The 19,721-nt window shown below is 39.5% G+C and overlaps 1 protein-coding gene across 1 annotated transcript in view; it reads left to right on the top strand.

The window, feature by feature from the left end:
- Nucleotides 1-19,721, top strand: part of LOC137300144 (MAGUK p55 subfamily member 3-like) — a 49,883-nt gene that overhangs the window by 14,299 nt on the left and 15,863 nt on the right. The window contains exons 5-12 of the mRNA XM_067969229.1: nt 6,594-6,731; nt 7,929-8,010; nt 9,630-9,715; nt 10,911-10,985; nt 14,654-14,850; nt 16,070-16,134; nt 17,679-17,699; nt 19,595-19,636. Coding sequence (XP_067825330.1) covers nt 6,594-6,731; nt 7,929-8,010; nt 9,630-9,715; nt 10,911-10,985; nt 14,654-14,850; nt 16,070-16,134; nt 17,679-17,699; nt 19,595-19,636 — 706 coding nt within the window. The remainder of the gene's footprint in view (nt 1-6,593; nt 6,732-7,928; nt 8,011-9,629; nt 9,716-10,910; nt 10,986-14,653; nt 14,851-16,069; nt 16,135-17,678; nt 17,700-19,594; nt 19,637-19,721) is intronic.

The raw sequence follows: 19,721 nt of genomic DNA, 5'->3' as shown, positions 1-19,721 counted from the left end.
TGGCTATTTGAAAGTGGCGTCATAGCTGATCTCAGTCATGGCCGCACCCAACTTCTATACACACACAACATCTGTGCAGCATGAGTCACTGGATAATGATCAAGAGTGAGATTCCTGGGTCCTTGCTGAAGCCAATTTTAGTAGCAATATTAGTACCAAACTGAGATCAGCTTGTAGAGCGTAGACTGGACGTCCAACCTGGGATCTTTGTGGCCTGTATGGCTTAATACTATGTTGGATGATGTATTTATCATTACTCCATCAGCCAAGTATGTTTACGGTCCCCTCCTCTCATTTTAGATCATCCAAACCAAACAATCTCCAGCTAAAAGCGAGAAGTGACACACAATTTTCTGATACCCTGAAACCAGCCACTAGAAGTTACACGTGGTTCACGTGCCCTCTAAGTTTCATCTGGGGAAATAATTTGATTGCACTTAGCATCTCTTCCCCTTAATATCCAGTGTTGTCTACAGCATAAAATGTTAGGAGTGACAATTGGAATCAAAAAGAATAAGGCAGATTGCAAATTCATTCAAATATATGAACCTGAGTTTATTTTCAGAGCAACATACATCAAAATAGGTTTCATTTTGATACCAAACTGAGTGACAGTTGTCAGATCAGCAATGGCCAGTCTGACGCCAGAACTCAGTACATGCAGGAATCACAATCAAAAGCTCATATCCTAGCACCCTGTAGTCAAATACATTAGTACACTGATGCACTACAGGTGACCATTAAGAAAGCCCACTCTAAAAATACCTAAAACCTGAAAAAGTAACATACAAACTTTTATATTTTATAAACTGTGAAGTTTCACTACCTTAATTCACAGAAATGAATTCCCTTGCATTCAATTGTATTTTGTAGTATTTTTCAAAACCTCCTAGCACTATAACAACTTTATCCAATTGTATCACATTCACCATCACAACCGTGATATTTCTCGACGCTCGGTGCCAGCAACCCTGAAGGGATTTTATTAGTAACCTCACTGGACTGGAAATCAACACAATAAATACATTAGCAAACAACAACAATCAGGGTTCATCTGGGGCCTAGTAATGGCTGATACAAGCATGCGATTTTATATCATTCACTGATGAGATATAGACCAAGAAAAAGTGTGTATAGTTGAATCCTGTCAAAAACATGCCTAACCTGAGTATTATTATAAGTCCAATATTTTTTCCAAGTATCTGATAAGTATAAGTATAGCAAATTACAATCCACCCTTTCACCTCCTCTCTTTCCACCGTCCAGGGCCCCAAACACTCTTTCCAGGTGAAACAGTGATTTACTTGTACTTCTTTCAATTTAGTATACTGTATTCGCTGCTCACAATGTGGTCTACTCTACATTGGGGAGGACCAAACACAGATTGGGTGATCGCTTTGCTGAACACCTCCGCTCAGTCCGCAAGCGTAACCTCGACCTGCCAGTCGTTTGCCATTTTAATTATCCGTCCCACTCCCACTCTGACCTCTCTGTCCTCGGCCCCCTACACTGTTCCAGTGAAGCTCATCAGAAGCTCGAGGATCAACACCTCATCTTTCGATTAGGCACTTTACAACCCTTCTGCACTCAACATTGATTTCAATAACTTCAGAACATAACCACTGCTCACATTTTCTCAGACAGCAAGTGCTGGTAATGGTTCTGATGTTGCCATTTACAGCTCCTCTAGACCCATCTTTTGTTTCTTTACTTATCCCATTACCACCCTCCTTGCCTTGCACCATCATCCCTTTTGTCATTTAATCACTTCTGCCCTCCACCTTATCATAGACCTTTCCTTTCCTCCCCTCCCCTTCTTCCCATGCACCCCCCCCCCCTTTCCCTGGCTCTGCACTTGCTTAAAAACTGTTTAATCTTCAACTTCTTCCAGTTCTGAGGAAGGGTCATCAATCTGAAACGTTAACTCTGTTTCATTCTCTACAGATGCTGCCTGACTTGCTGAATATTTCCAGCATTTTCTGTTTTTATTTCAGATTTCCAGCATCCGCAGTATTTTGCTTTTTATTACAATCCATATGTGATTTCCCAAGATTTTCTTATTATTTTTCAAGAGCAGAGTTGCAACAAATGCTGATTTAAAATGACCTGTCACTGTCAAATGTTTAATAGCAATGGGACAGACAAATTTACTAAAGTGGAGATTAAAAGATATGTATTATGATATAAATCAATACACCTACATAGATGGAAACTATGGACCTCATTATGGGGGTTAGATGATGTTATAAACTGTAGGGTAGATTTAACAACCAGCAGGATTTGAGTATTCAGGTATCAGGAAATTCATCATCCAGCAATCTCAGCAATTCCATCCCTCCAAAGATTTACGATTGGATTTTATGCTCATACAATTTGCTCTTGCACATTCTGATCTTTGGGCTGAAGTAAAGGCCAGGGTTACTTCTGCCATTCACACCAGGCTTTAAAGGTATGCTAAATGTGGAAGGCAACTGTTAAAGGGATACTGGCTTTTTTAGTTAGGATTTTTTAATTAAGGTTTGACTAGCTTTTTAATAGATTTTTGTTGCATTTTCATTAGTATTAAGGTCGTTTTTTTGGAGGGATCTTTGCTTTCTGGGGAGTTTTTTGTTAGATTTTTCTCTGTTTTTAGCTTCGAACCTGGAGGAATGTTTATGTTACTGGACAAGAAGCTGAATTATTGGGGACGATTTTCAACTGCCGCTTGCCTATTTCTCACCTGAAAAGCGGGTGTCTGGCAGTTCAAAATCTGGGGTGGGGGAGAGCACTTCAGCAGCCCCTTGGATGCCCAACACCCACCTGATGCAATTCTCAGGCTTGCCTGTAAATGGGTGAACAATGCACCTGCCTGTTCCGGGCGGGAAGCTGTATTAATGTGTAAATCAGGGACCCACACTGCTGTAGGACCCCAATTGCAATTTTGAAGTACAAGTGGGTGGAAAGTGCAGGCCCAACCTGCCAGCCAACTCTGATGTTCAGTTGATTTCCCGCCCTCCCGCAAGCAGAGAGCACGTTTGCCACCAACAGCTCGGTAGCTGCGTCCAAATGAGGCCCACACCTGAAAATGGATCGGGCCTCCCGTTGCCAGCTTTGGTTGGGGGGAGGGGCGAAGGTGTCACAGTCTGGCCACTCCGTCAACTTCTCAGCCATTTTGGAGAAGTCAACAATTCCCCCCACCCTCATCCCCTCATTGTTTCCAATATCACAGAGAAGCTGATTGTAAAGACAGTATTTATAAGGGTTCAGGAGAATGGTATCATCCTTCAAAAGGAGAGGATTTGTAAACTAGCTGCTACAATACCAACATTCATTCCACCTCACGGAGAAGCAGGGCATTTAACTAAGCAGCAACATAAGATCTTGCTGGTTAAGAGCCATTTTCCTAGTACAAGTCATGATTCTATTCTTTGAAGGCAATCTTCTGTGCCTATGTTCTTTGAAGGTGAGTGCAGACTTGAAGGCTGTCTCCTAAGAGACTGTCCTGTCTAATGATGCTGTTCTGAGACCCATGGTCAGAAAGTGAATATGGTCAGAACATGCATGCGGGGAATCATAGTACAGACTTTTGGCATCTTGTAGCTGCGTTTCGTTCGATCAAGGGATGGCATACAGTGCAGTCACAACATCAAAGATCATCACATCCTGCAGTTTTCTGCAAATGTTGCCAAAGAGATCTAAGCATGGAGAAAGTGGTGGAGGAGGAGATCACCCACAGTCAACAGCACAGGACGACTCTAGCGGCAACTCTGAGAATGTTGCTGCAGAAACATCTTTAAAACCACAGAGCAGTTTACCAACCTGTTATAGAAGAGACTTTCACCTAAAAACGTGAGATGCCCTTTTACTAACAGGCCTGTTTACACATGTGCTATGCATTGACCTAATACAACATTTCCAACATTGTCCACTGTACCACATTCACTATTATGGAAGCCCACCTTATTCTGCAATAGTAGAAAGAAAACCTCTGAACAAAGTAGTAATAAAGTAAACCTGATTTCTTGCTGTACAAGTACTTTGATTTTTTTAATCCCAGTGCTCCCCATTGGTGATAGTAGATGTTTTGTGTGTTCTACAACCTAATCTTGTGCTTCTTTAAGTGCTTCCCAAGTGACAAGAATAAGTGTGTTGGCTAGCTGTTGTATGTTTAGGGATTTGAGGTTGCTCTCTACCTTCTTGTGCTGGATCATGAGATGGTCCTACATCTGGTGACACTGTGTCCCCCAGTGCTGCATTGGCTGGCTAATCCCATCTACTTTTTGGCACATGCTCTGTCTTTTGGGAGAGAACGTAGATGGGCCAGATATGCAGTCAATCTGAAAAGCAGCAGCCTAATCCATGCCATCCTGCCATGCCCTTACCACTGGACACTCCCTCAGTACATGCAGTGATCTGGGAGAGGTATGGGAGTACACCTCTGGGCAGCAATGAGGGCACTAAAGCCCTGCATAAAGACTCTCAATCCAGTGCTGCTGAATGTTGAAGGTAGACAATGGCAGCCTATTGTAGGTTGGAACCTAAGGCCTCAATCGCAGCAGAATGACAGATGCTCCAACTGCGCTTAGGGCTTCTGCCACTGAATGTCCCTCTACAGATGGTGGAGGAGTTGTGTGGACTGCAGTATTGAGAAGCCTTTCTGCATGACTGAACAGATGCAGCTAGTGATCTCCTCCACAGTCATTACTACACCTTATAGTAAATAATTCAGAACACAATGGTACTCAAAATAGCAACTTTCTTTTGAAAACTAGCCTCAGGAAATCCAAATCTCTGGGGTCCCCGGCCAGCAGATTTCCTGCTCCTTTCCTGTCACCTCCACTTGCCCCTCCTCACTCATACTTAGTGCACTCTTGTCAAACTGACTATCCAAATCCCTCAGGGTGGGTGTACCTTTGCAGGTGATTGCAGTTGGTGGAGTGAGTAACACAATGAGATGCTAATGGCCCTGGGAGCTGAAGCTGGTTCTTTAGGTAAATATTGAAGAGAAAAATGTTAAAATGCTAGCTGCATCAAACTCTATTAATTACTTAGCAATATACTGTCTGCCATGGTGTTGTACTTAACTGTATGTCAGGGGAAGGGGGGAGTAGGTCGAGAAGAAAAAAGCTGAGAAAGATTCTACTATCCCAAACCTTAGGGGAGTCCTCAGTTTTTACCCTCCCCTACTTTCTCTTTGCGGTGCAATTTCCAGCATGACTTCTTCGAATGCACTCAAGGGCTTAATGTTACAGGACACTGTTCCTGTGTCTATATCACTGTTGAGATATTGGAAGCGTGAGAAGTATATAAATACTCAAGTGCTCATTTTGCAGCCTATCGTGGGTATGAGTACGTGTACACGCATTATGCAGCTAGATTTTGTTAAAATGGCTTCATTTAAAAATCGTTCTAAGATGTCAGTGTGCCAAGAATGTGTCACATGGTTTTGGGTGGGGTGCGAAGTCTGTATATTGTAATACACAAGGCATGCAACAAGATGGATGGACCAGAAGGGCTTTTCCTGTCTGTCTTTGTCCGTATGTTTGTAAGAGTTTTAGGTATAAGTTACAGCTACAATTTGTGGTCTGCTGCAGTACAGACATGTCTGGTAAACATGTAAAGGACTGTAAGGTAGTGTGAGTGGGAAGGAATTTTGTGGCATGCATGATTTGTCCATTTACTTAGTATACGGTAATGGTGGGCAGCCTGCCCTTGACTGATTTTCTTGATCTGCAAACTTTTTCACATTTGGAGCCAATCTGGTGTGCCAAGCAGGGCAACCTTCCCATGCAGCACTTCTTCCAGCAGCACCTCTGCTGTTGAATCATGAAACCTCGGTGCTCTGTCACACTGCTGCTCCATTGCCACACTGTATAATGCTGAACAAGTGTTGGCAACCTATTCTTTCTTCCCTTTAAACACATTTCTCTTTAAATAGTTGCAGCAGATACTTTGCCCCTTAAACAGTCAGCTAGTAATCACTAGCGGATTACATGATGGGATCTTGTTCTGAATGCTTAATGAGGCCATCCCCTGGAAAATTCAGTGGGGTCAGCCATTTGTGTCACACACACCACAGTGTTCCCATTGCCTCCACACTCATATCAGCAATTCCACCCCCAAGAACTGATATCAAGCAATGAATAACCCATCAAACAAATCCTGAGATGAGATTACAGGCTTGGAGTTATTCCAGTCTATCTATTATTTCCATATAATAGAGACCATTGTGAGAGTGTTCTAATTCATCTTTGGATATTTACAGCAAATATCATGGTGAGTGCTGATCGCCAGCAAGCTCTGTGACACTGAGGCACAATAACATCCACATCAAAGGATTAATAGTTGATTGTGATGCAATCACTGTAATTTAATCAAGCCATAGTCAACAGTTGGTGATTCTGAAATAGTAGTGACTCTCTCCCTCTCTCTTTTATTTATATATATATATATATATATATATATATAGAGTAAGATTTTAGAAATGCTCATTCAGGTAGTAGCATCCTACAGCACACAACGCAGAAGGGGTGGGGGCAGGTACAACATGATCATAAAGATATAGAACTGCTGTACCATCTAATGTGAAAGTAAATTGTGTTTAACAATCACAGGCTGTGCTCTCAGCCCATGACACAGTTGCACGCAAGGCCTTTGATCCTGTGCTACCACCAATGCCAGATGACCTGGAAGTTGAGGAGGAGGAGGAATCAATGAAGATCGTCCGCCTTGTGAAAAATAAAGAGCCACTGGTATTCCGAATTGATATTTAGATTTGCATTAGGAATCGTAATGATTTTGATTTGACTTAATTAATAGAAAGTATCACATTTGAGAATGTTTGTGTGTACGTCTGAATACAGTCAAGTTTTTAATTGTTTTAAAATGTGATTGAAGTCGGACAACAGAAGAAAGTTTAATGTCATTTTGGATTCGGGGTCTCAACAAATAATATTCAGGAGTGCTGATGCAAACCCCAAACCAGCTATAGTCCCGACTTACATCTCATTAACTATATCCTACTCCTTTGTTCCATGCACGTTTGTTCTCTTTTTGTTCTACACAGGATTTGGAAAAAAGATCATACTGAATAATTAATTATGGTTAATAATTCAACTGTAATAATTTACAACCATATAAATGTTTAATGTATCTGGAAGTGCAAACATAAGATGAAAGCAGCGAATGTTCTGGGGACTGGGTGGTGTACTGAGTAAGAGTCCTTAAGAAAGCAGTCCTTAAAAAATCCAAAGTGAAATGAACTGGGGCAGTTTTAATTTAATTCAGTGGTTAAAGGTCTGCAATTTAAACTGTCCTCACCTCCATATATATAGCATGTTGAAGTGGTCAGAACAATCTTTATTCCTCAAGAGAGATCAACTGCATAACTCATTCATGGTAGAATGGATTAAAAATGAAATCAACAGCTTCAACATCTAGTACATAATGCAATTATGTTTTCATTTCAATCTGCTTTCATTTTAGATTTAAAATGACTTTCAATGCATTTAATTGGACTGGGGGAAAGATTAAGTGATTTCTGCCAAGAGCAAGGGTAACATCCCAGGAAAGGCTCAAAATCGGATCTAACTGATCATTTTTTGTGGTCACGCATTTGCAGAAAATGTCATCACTGACTGGAAGGATTTTAATATTGTACCAGCACCGGATCCTTAAAGCACTCCATGATATTGCTGGATTTAAGGTGAAATATAAAATAGAAGGCATTTCATTATACAGTCCTGTCACTCTTTACCTTCATAATCAGATGAGTTTCCCCTGAAGCACTAAAAGCCTTTCTACCAGTCTTGCAATGTTGTGATTAAACCACAGCATGATTAATTGATTGAAAGAAATATGTGTGACAGATTAGTGGGCAAGTTGAAATGCCAGAACAAACATCAATCCTCACAACTCAGCAGCAACTATTCATTCTTTTACATCAACAGGGAGCAACAATTAGGATGGATGAACAAACGGGCGCGGTTGTTGTGGCGCGGATCATGCGTGGCGGTGCTGCTGACCGCAGTGGTAAGTGTCCTTCACACTGTAATGGCGGATGCTGTTCTTCTTGGCAAACCATCCTTTTTAAATTTCTAATTTACCACTTTGTCACGTTGGACAGTGCTGCTCTGTAACGACTGAACTCTCCTCAGCTACTGCTGCATGGGGTTTTCAGTCCTGCAGTAACTGGGCAACATTCTCCACTGTTACTGCACTGGTTCCCTGGCGTAACTCCAGGGGGCGGCAGCAGAAGATTCTTTGCCAGCTGTTCTGCTAGCTCCCCACTCACTCCTGCTTCATATGGGTTTCTGGTAGAAGTGACAGGGGACACTCTTATAAGGCCAGAGGTATTCTAATGACATGCAAATGAAGGGAAACATCATCCAATGTATTTCCCATCCTTTACACCCTAGAAAGGCTGGGCCTTAGGAATGTTGGTGCATTCCTGGTGACCAGGGTTGCCATGGTGTCTGGGGGGCGGGGGGACTATTTAAATTTAAAGGGCTGCCTTAGCAATGCTTAATGTACCCTGACCCTGGAAAATCATCCCGCCTCAGGAGTAGGCTGAAGCTGGAATGGGATTCTCCCAAAGTGGAAAATTCCAGCCAGTTTCTGATTACTGTTGCTTTTGCAGGCCCAGGGTGGGACCAGTAGGTAAAGAGAGTGCCTCCTACTGTCTATTCCCCAGACTCTCACTCCCTCCAATCGCTTCTCACCGCCTTTGTTTTTTGCTGTCTTTCCCAGCATCTCGAGATCTCCCGCTTCTTTTCCTGGATTCTTACTCTTTCTACGGGATTCTTTGTTTCTTTCACAGCTTTACACTTTTTCTCCATTTCTTTCTTACTCTCTGGGTTAAGGAGACTTGTAAATATGCAACAGAAGGAGACTCATGAAAACTCCTTCACATTGATAAAATATTCCAGAATGCATGAGTTCTACTTATTTAATACAAATCTGCACTTATATTGGGATAATTTCCCAAATATTGCTGGTGGATGGGATAGCTCAGCATGTCCACAATTTTCTGAAATAGCAGCAAGTTCCCAGCACCAGCACCTACTCAGACTACTACCCCATTAAATATACTTTTATGAATAATTGACCGTAGTTTCCTTTTGCAATACAGCATTTGATTTGTGCTTGGTTATAACACACTGCTTATAACAAAATAATTAATTTTGAAAAGACATATATGAACATCTGAGAGAGCATTATTGGATTAAAACTGCAATATTTCAGATTTTTTTTATGTCCCTCCATGTTTCTTGTACCCTCTCTAAGGTGCTGACTATTGCAGGCATACAGTTCCTTAGGTATAGGTCAATCTCTATTACCATGCCTAAGTAGCCATTCTTCATGTGTGAGCTAGACAGTGCTGTCCTCACCTGACATCTACACACATACAACCGCACCAGCAATCAGGAATGGGAACCCTGGCTGATGTTCTCCTCACAAGCCCAAGGCCAGCTGTAGCACTCCCAACTAACTCAGCACTGGGAATTGAACTTAAAACGTTCTGGCTTGTGTTGCTCGGTTACATTTTTCTTTACCAACTGAGCCATTAGGGGTGTCCAGGATTATCTCTCCCTTTAACTAAATATTCCTTTATAAAGATGTACATTCATTTTTTTTATTGGTTTCTGCAGGTTTAGTTCATGTTGGAGATGAGCTAAGAGAAGTCAATGGAATTCCAGCTGAGCACAAGACACCAGAAGAGATCAGTCAGATTCTGGTATATAATTTCTCTTTTATGTAAACAAACCTTTAATGAAATTATTATTTTTGCATTTGTTATTTTTTCTTTTTAGTAAGCATTAAAACATCTTTTATGTTAGGTCATCTAAATTCTGCAGCAATTCTAAATATATTTATTGTAACAGTCTTATTTATTGAAAAAATATTCAAGAAAAGTCTGAGTTAGTGTTGCATGACATGGAGTATATGATTATTATGAAGTAATTTGACTTATCTGATAGCTATTTAACAACAGATGCAGATCTTATATCTGACCAACTTTTACCTGCAGTCACGCAGGTATTGACTTCCTTAGTTGTCAGCTGGATACTCAGTGAAGAAGCCTAATGATTTTAAACTTTCCTCTCTGGTATGACAGACAATAATCCTTTCAGCAGATTATGAATAACTTCTATTGATCAACTTAGAGTCTGCATCTGGAGGAAGAAACCTTTAGCACTGCTTCTACCAGTGCTAGCTAGCCCTTGACCCAAGTTCTGGTGGAAGATGGCACTGCAGAGCAAAGCAATTACACAATAAGCAGATAGGAGGAAAAGAAAACAGAGGCAGCATGTCTTAAGATGTAAATCTGGTATTAAAGCATCTCAAAACTAAGTGAAGTGCCAGGATTGAATATATAAATATATATGAAAGATTATTTGCATATAATCTTGAAAATTACTGTGGGTGATATAACTGTATGAATGCTTAGCACATATGTATCAAATTCCTTTCTCCACTATTTTAGCAGAGGCTTTAATCTATTTAAATGTGCTAACATCTTTTTTAAAATAGCAAAGATAGGAATATGATGTAGATGCAATAGATGTTTATTGATAACACCACATCATTAATTTCCAAACCATAAGGGTAGAAGATCCAATCAGCAAACTTCACATACAATCGCACACAAGGACGTAATAGCATTAGTGGCATAAAGGTAGTGCTTTACTGACAAGGAGTATGCTGCTTTACTGATTTAAAGCATTCCTGGACATAATTTGACACCATCAAAAAGAAATGGAGAACCTTTGTAAAATTTACTTTAGAATTTTGAATATAACCCCATTTTAACCCTAGCCAAGGAAGACGTTCACCGAAGCTAAGTGCTACCTCCAGCTATGAACAAAGGAAAGTGAAAATGTCCCACTGATACAGTATTGGTATGACATTTTTACGTTTTATCTATGCAGGCCCAGTGTCAGGGTTCAATAACCTTAAAGCTAATCCCAGCAGTCAAAGAAGAGGATCAGCTTAATGAAAGCAAGGTAAGGAGAGGCTGTGCATCATGCACTTGCTCAAGCAGAAATAACAGATGGTGACTTTAATTATACTGGTAGGTAATGCTGCAGTATCAATAGCTTAACCAAAGCTTTTGAAAGGGATTATTTGAGCAGTTGAACTGTCATAAACACTAATATGTATTAGATTTGAATGGGTGAATAATTGACCATTTGACTAATAGCAAAAGGGCTGGGGCAAGTAAAAAGGTGTCCGGATGGAGATTTTCTAGACAAGAAGGGGAATTGACCAAAGTTAGTCCAGAAAAATTGTTCACTACGGGGAAAGATTCAAATACCAAGGGACACAAGTTAAAAATTAGGAACAGCTTTCATTAAAAGGACAATAAACATGGAATAAGTTACCAGAAAAGGCCAAAGAAGTGGATGGTATGAATAAGTTCATGAGGCAATTAGATACATTATTGGAGAAGGGATTCAGGGGTATGGTGAGGAGGAGAGTAAGTGGGGTTTAAATGATCAAAAGGGGAATGGCTTGTTGGGCCTAATGGGTATTTCCTCTTCCTAAAAAAATCTTATGTTCTTAAAATGATTGATGTCTTTAAGAAAATGTTACTAAGATACTTATCAAACTCAGATGCCCACTCCTTCCTCTAGTTACAAACTTGGTCTGACTGCTGATTTTACTCATCTAAACCTACTCTTATGATCCTTCCACCTGTGCCAGTGAAGTATTCCAACTGGCATGGAAGGTTGATACCTCATTCATCCCTTTCCATCAGATCTGGTTCTGTATCTTGATTCCACCGCCTACTGTTCTGCAAGATTTCTGCATATCACACCTGGTTTCTTGATCAGTTGAGAGCACCCTAAGCCAACTTTATCTCTGCTCATACGATATGAAATTCTACTATTAAAGCTGCCAAATGCACCTTTAGAAAAAGAAACACCAACTGCTGTCTTCCTGCCTCTTCAGCTGTCATTCGCTCTGGCTTCCTGCTGAAGATGCCTCTTATAACTGTTTACATCTCATTGATCAGTGAACTCCAGCATTAAAATTTTAATTGCCTATTATATGTTCATTTGCTGCACATCAAGCACAAGTAGATGTGATAGTCTAAATGCTATCTGGTCTAACTACTTTGAAGCAATAGAAGCTTATCATGTATAGAACAAATTTGTTCAAGACCCATGAAGCATTCATAAGTTATTTTACTTCCATCATTTTCAGTCACACGGGACCATCTGCTATCCAACATTCCACAGGAACGCAGGAGGAATTTATTATTAATATAATTTATTAATATAATATCATATTAATAACTGTTAATTTTACTTTAAAACCTTGTTGCCAGGATTATGTCTTTTTAAAAATTAATTCTTGGGATGTGGGCGTCGCTGGCAAGGCAAGCATTTATTGCCCATCCCTAGTTGCTCTTAAGAAGGTGGTGGTGAGCCTTCTTCTACAGTCCATGTGGTGAAGGTACTCCCAAAATGCTGTTAGGTAGGGAGTTCCAGGAGTTTGGCCCAGCGACGATGAAGGAACGGGGATATATGTCCAAGTCTGGATGGTGTGTGACTTGGAGGGGAACTTGGAGGTGATGGTGTTCCCATGCACCTGCTGCCCTTGTCCTTCTAAATGGTGATGGTCACAGGTCTGGGAGGTGCTGTCTTATATTCATTTTCTCCTTTCTGCTCCTAAAAATGTTGGCTAATGCTGAGGTAAGGCTTAACAGGCATTGGATACTCTCCAGTATATCACCCAAGTATTCATTCTTCATGCACAAGCCTACATGGTGAGTATTAGCTGGCCATTTTATTATGGGGAAATCACAGCCAAGCCCAGTCTTATCTTTACCTGATGACCACACCTGCACACTTACCAGCAGGGTTTTCTGGCTTTTCTGACTGCTCGTGAGCAGTCGTCAACACCCTAGCTAATTTTTCTCATCTCTAACCCAGAGCATTGAAACCAACTTGATGTCCCTACTGCCACCTAGCTGAGATAAACCAGGAATCCTGATCTATATGGTTTGGTTTCACACCAGGAGATGAATTTATCAAATGAGTCACCAAGTGAACCAGGGCTCTTATTAACTTAAAACTAACATTGTATGAAACCAGTCAGATTTACTGCTGCAAATTTGATACGTTAACTGCTACTGTAGATTTTATACATCTAAAGGTTTGATAGTTTTCCACAAACCTTTCACTGTGTTTGTTCTGATCCTTGCTACCACTTTATTTCTGTCCAACTAGGAAGGGGTTACCTAGCCCCAAAGTTGAAATTTTATGCTATAGCCTGAGTGCTTTGTATAATTGCCGTGGCTGCGAATGACCTAGCTGGCGTTGCAGTGTAAACCATGCTCAAGTCGTGCTCTACCATGTTGGAGGCTTCTGACCTCTCATCTTCTGAATGTACCATGGAAGGGGCCAAATTTAGTCAACAAAAAGCAGACAGTGACAAAAGAGGCCGAGTGAGTGCAAGAAGTCAGAAAGCAGAAGCTGATCTGAATTGATTTGAGTTGTTGATCATACCTAACATCGTTAATTGTGGAGCTGAATTCTACATTCAGTGAACCCAGAAGACTGAGCTTAAGCTTTGTTGGGGATCAGCAGATGAGTTACAGAACCTGCAATGCGGTGAAAAGAGGTAGCTGGAGGCATGTGAAGCAGAACTCTCTGTAAGAGGCTACACATCAAGATAAAACTGATGCTAACAGATTTTATAGTCAAATAACATTAAGTAGTAAGATAATTATCTTGATTGTGAACAGAGATGCAAGAAGATTCAAGTAGAGCAGCATTATAAGTTGATATTTTATACTTGGATTTTCAGAAAGCTTTTCACAAGGTTCCACGTCGACGATTAAGGGCTAAGGTAAGGAGTCACGGAATAGGAGGTAAAGTATGGTGCTGGTTAAATAATTGGTGTAAAATTAGGAAACAGGATAGCCAAAAATGGGAACTTTTCAAGCTGGAAAGAGATTATGAATGAGACACCCCAGGATTTGATGTTGGAGGCCTTACTATTTAAAATCTTTTAGGTAACTGGGCCAGTAGGTGGTAGATATAATTTAATGTGGATAACTAAAATTAGCAGTATGGGGCAATGAACCAAAAAAGGTAGCAGGTGTTAAATGGAACAATGGTGTGTCATGCAGACCCGGAGAGTGATCAAGAGATCATATTGGATAAACATGCAAAACTGTCAACAGAGTGCTTAACTACAGGGATAAAAAGGAAATAATATACTGGGTTGCATTTGTGGAATACAAATCAAAATAGGCTATATTGTTGTATAAGGTGTTAGATCCATCTGGAGTATTGTGCGTAGTTCTGGTCACCTAATCATAGGAAGGATATTACTCTTGGCAGGGTACAGAGGTGAGCAATGAGGATCAGTTCAGGTATCAGAAAGTTAAGTAATAATTAAGGAAGTTGGGCTTCTTTTCTAAGTAAAGTAAAGTCACTGAGGTGTCTTAATGGAAGTTTTCAAGATTATGAAGGAATTTTGTTCACTGTGGTGAACACTTGAATACCAGGGGACAAGTTAAAAATGAGTAAAAAAATAAAGTCAGGCAAATATTTTTCACTTAAAGAATAATAGATTTGGAGAATACGTTACCTGGGAACACCACACCAGCATTATTAAACTATGAACTGGTTCTAAGTGAATTACTTTTTTTTCATAGGCACACGTGCGAGCCTTGTTTGACTATGACCCAAGTGAGGATAAAGCAATTCCCTGTAAGGAAGCAGGATTACCTTTCAGGAAAGGGGACATACTTCAGGTTGTGAGCCAGGATGATTCTGTGTGGTGGCAAGCAAAGCGCGTGGGAGATGCAAACCTCCGGGCAGGCCTTATCCCATCAAAACGATTTCAAGAAAAGTAGGTATCTGTACATATTTGTTCTCAGTGGCTTATAGGTTAAGGATGGGGTATAAACCACCATTAACACTGTCCTGTTTACCTATCAAATTAATTGGTTAAGGAATGGATATCCAGCTACAAGGCAAGTTTGAGTCTGAAGGCTAATTACCTCTTGATCTTATCTGCCTAAATTGGGCTTGTTCTCAGATTACAGAAGTTCTACTTCTCTAACAATATAACATAATATTATCCAACTCACCTCAATTGTTCCTTCTGCTAACTAATACTGCAGTGGAATTAAAGTTGAACGTGCTCCAGGTATCTTCAGTCTACTTCATCCAGTTAATAATAATCAGGAAAGACTGTCACCTGCAAAATGTTGACATATTAAAATTTGTAATTAAAAATTGATTCCTGTGGGACAGTTGAAAATCTTAGATGTTAGCTATTTCAGTCAGGCTTCATTTGTAAGATTACATTATATATTAATTAATTGGAAATACTACACAATCCTATATGCTTTGTATGCTATGCACAATTAATGATACCCTTTAGTGCTCCTTTGTTCCCATATTTTCTGTCATAAAATACTGTTTGGAGTATTCCTGTGAGGAAACATGCTGTGTGGAAAATTCCCCTGCAGTGATGCAATGACTGCCCACATCCAGAATACAGAAGTTGAATGATCATTCAAGAGGTCACTGCAGAAAATGAACGTATACTGATTTACGTTGGGGTATGAGTACAGAGCTGCTGGTTGCCCTCTGGTACCTTAGCCTAGTGATATTCTTCACATGTGAGTCTAGAGTTTGAGTGCCAGCATATTTTTCAACAATGGGGGCAACAAAGCCCAATCCTGTTCTTACTCACATCCATGCATGTGCAGTAGGTTGTTTATAGTGATCAAGATATTTTTCCCCTCCCTAGTGAGGGACACTGAAATCAAATGCACCAGCTGACATTAGTCAATTTAACATTGACCAGGTATCAAATCTTATATCTTCCTGGGCTATATGACTTAAGTCCACACTGGGTGGTGCATTTCCAAACTAAGCCATTGAAGTACCCAAAACAGTACTTTCCACGCAAACAATCTCTGAGCAGTAGATGTACAGCTTATAATATGTGAGCACCGAGAAACCCCAGTACTTGTAGATATCTGTTTCTTTGGGATAATTTGACGACGTTGATGAAATACCTTCTCCTTTAACTATTACATTCTCTCTTTTATTTTCAGACGACTTGCCTACAGGCGAAAACATGCTACTTTGGAACAAGAGAAAAGTAGTAAAAGGTCATCTTGTAAGGACGCAACAAATAAACTTTGTTTTATTTTGCTTTTACGTTGCCTATGCTTTAACTATCTAAGGCCTAATCCAGTACAAAAAACAATTTTGTACAGGATGGAAATGCAGTTTCCTGTGGATCAATCCCAGTTGTTGAAGCAGCCGAGGAATCGAGTTTCAGTCCCAGGAATGCTTGTGATTTAAACTCGCCTGTCTCATTTGGGTGAGCTCCTTGGGTCTCAACTGGTGTGCTGGACAGAAATAAGTTGTTCCATTTAAGAGCTATTGTCTGGCTTCTGCAAGAATCACAGAGCAGAGCAGCACTGATGTTGCTCCTGAGACCATGTCCTGGTTGCTTACCTCAATGTGTGAATGTATGTATCCTGTAAGGATGACAAAGTTAAGAAAAGCATTTCTCTATTAATGTGACATTAACTATCCATGTTCATAATCCAAAAGTTGTCAGCGTTGTCATTATAAAAGGTATATAAGATACAACAAACATTATTTTAAAATTGTTTTTAAATGTATTAATGGAAAGTTCCAAGTTCCAAATAACCTTTATTTAGTAAACAGGCACTTTTATAGTATCTACCTAATCTTATTTATCTAGTTTCAAGGTGAATGTATTCCATTTATTCATAGCAGCAATTAGTTATTTTAGGAGGGGTGGTTCTAGCCTTTTGTCAATATATATATATATATATAATTGAGTTGCTTGCTGCTGCTGTCTAGAGTATCTCGAAAGTTCAGAAAAAGGGAAACTAAATCATTGCATAGGACAGATTTTTCAAAAATAATTATTAGTCAAATCCATAGTGCCTCAGTGAATTAAGACAGTGAGTAGCTAAGCTGTATGGACCAAGAAGATTGCAGGTTTAATCTCTAGTCTGTGCTGAGTTAGCTGATCTCAGCCAGGTGGTAGCAAGGGCACTACAATTGATCTCAGTGATCCCGTGTGAGGTAGAAAAAAAAATCAACCAAGGTTATCCAGAGACCCCCTGCTGGAAGTGCACAGGTATGGACGTTGGATGAGGACAGGATTGGAATCAGTTGTGATGCTTGCCGTTACTCATTGTCTGGGCTCAAACCATGAAGAGCAGAGACTTGGGTGAGTGTGACCAGCATCTGTAGTACCACATCCAGCAAAGAGTTTCAATTGAAATAAAAAGAAAAAACCGCAAATGCTGGAAATCTGAAATAGAAAAAGAAGTTGTTAGAAATGCATAGCATCTGTAAAGAGAAACGACAGGTTATGATGTTTTGGGTATGCATTCTTCATCAGAATGAGTCTTGAATCTGATGAAGGGTAGACACCCAAAATGTCAGTAACCTCTCTTTTCTTGTTACAGATGCTGACTGACCCCCTTTTGATTAAGAGTGTCAATTGAGGATTCATCCTGTTACAGCTAAATGTCACTTATTATAAATTTGGTGATGATTGTCCTTTGAATTTCTGCAAAGCATTGATTTTATACCCATGTCCTATTTAACCCAATAAGCCACACAAATTTCAAATTCATCAATATTTTCCTTTTTCCTTATTAATGCTATCCTCAGATGACCAAAGTTGTGAAAAAGGTGGGTACTCCATGTCTTCTAAATGGCATGCAAATTTATACAGAGCCTGTACAGCTACAGTAATGATTGTAAATCTTCAGTACTATTAATATTTGAACATCTCCATATATTGATATTGTAGATTTGTTTCTAAGTAGCTCAAGAAGATTATAGAAGGATCAAGGCGTACAAATTAAGGCATGAGCTGTAATATTTTAAATTAAAATTAATGTGTTGCAGCAGAATTGCATTAAATATTGAATTAAATATTGAATCAAATAGAAACACTGCTCCACTTTTCTTTCATTTGAAAATATGAAATGGACATTGGTTATATAAATAATGCTTAATTTCTGGCTTGCAAACTACAAATGTATCATTAAAAAGGCATCACAACCGTAGTATATTACTGAGAAAGCAGCCAGTGAAATAATATCACTGATTGTTACTGACAGGTCAAGGCTGATTTATTTTTTACTTTATCTAAACAGTTTTAAAATTCTTTCTATGGATGTGTTGCTATTTGGATCTTATTCTTGAGCTTGTCTGAAGAATATTTATTATAAAAATCACAATAGCTGCCTTTGATATTATTTAACTGCGTTATTCTATCAGAAGCAATGACATCATGCCGTTGATAAAACAGGACATTGATTTGTTGATGACACTGGACTTTTGAATCAAGATCAGTAGAGTGGAGTCTCCTTCAGGCATTATATTGCAATGGTGATAGAGAAATGGTTAGTGCAGAAGGGGAAAGCTGACTGTTTTAATCAGCTTGAGATCTTTCATTCTGTTATATATCCTGCTGAAAGCTGTACTACTGGCATTAATAGATCAATGTTCCCAGATCATGATCAGACTGTGCATTTTCCCTATATTGCTTGCTTTGATGCTCAATTGAGAGTACACCAAGAATGGAAACCATTAAACTGTTGAGATATTTTGGTTCAAATGTCAAATACAGGAAAGGGTAACACATTAGAAATGCTCTGCATATAAGAAACATATTTTTATATATTAAATATTTTAATTTATTTTGCTTTTCTATCCCTTGAGTTTGATTTTCTTCTCCTTCCTGTTTCCTTTGCCTTTACTTTTTACTTTGCTGCAGTCCCTTTTATTGTGTTGCTTCCACCCCCCACCCCTGCTCTGTCTCCATGTGGTCTTTCTCACCCTTCTCTCTACCCCAGTCTCTCAGTTTTTCTGCCTTGCTCTTCTCTCTTTTCATCCTCCTCCCATCTAAGTCCTGGACCTAGCCCAATCACACCAGCATTTGCAATGGCTCTGGTTACTGTTTAAGTGGCATAAAGGAACAACCATGTCTTGTCGATATTTTCAAAGACAACCTTGTATATTAAGAGACTGTTGTTTTCCTGCCCAAATCTGGAAAGATGTCAGAATTATGGTTAAATAAGGGAATTTTCATAAACTTTGGAATTGTGACAGATCAATCTCAAACAGAATTGTTTTCAAAATTAAACCAACTTCCTTTAACTGTATCAAGTATTATTAACCATTAAAGAAGATTTAAACTTCCAATACCAACTAGATAACTTAGCAACTATCTAGTGATACCGAATACATTTCTGATAAAAGTAGGTAATGAAAAGGTTAACCAGAGTCAGCCACTAGTCCATATTTATCATTACTATATGTGTAAAATCATAACAAGTCACACTGAAATTGCTCAAGGATTTATTGATCAGTTCAAGGCTGAACAACTCCAGGAAATATGAGTTGAGACTTACTCACGCTGCAGTGTTTTCCTATTTTTGCCCTTGTACATGGAGTACTGTGTAATTGCTATTGATTTGCTTTTGTCAAACACTGATTGGTTTTCTCCAGCAAACCTTTCTGCTTTCTGACCTTGATCATTCCTTCTCCTTCTATTTGCTGCTTCCCTGTCTCTTCAGAGGACTGTGATTGTGATGGGTATTTGAATGGACAGTACATAGGTGAGAGTTTAGATTCTGCTAAGCCATGTCATGCATCTTTTAAAGTTGAAATCAAGACCACTGATTTATGATTTTCATGGAAAAA

This window comes from Heptranchias perlo, chromosome 30 (genome assembly GCF_035084215.1).
Source record: "Heptranchias perlo isolate sHepPer1 chromosome 30, sHepPer1.hap1, whole genome shotgun sequence".
NCBI classification, from domain to species: domain Eukaryota; kingdom Metazoa; phylum Chordata; class Chondrichthyes; order Hexanchiformes; family Hexanchidae; genus Heptranchias; species Heptranchias perlo.
The sequence above is the reverse complement of the archived record's forward strand: the minus strand, read 5'-3'. Positions and strand labels throughout refer to the sequence as shown.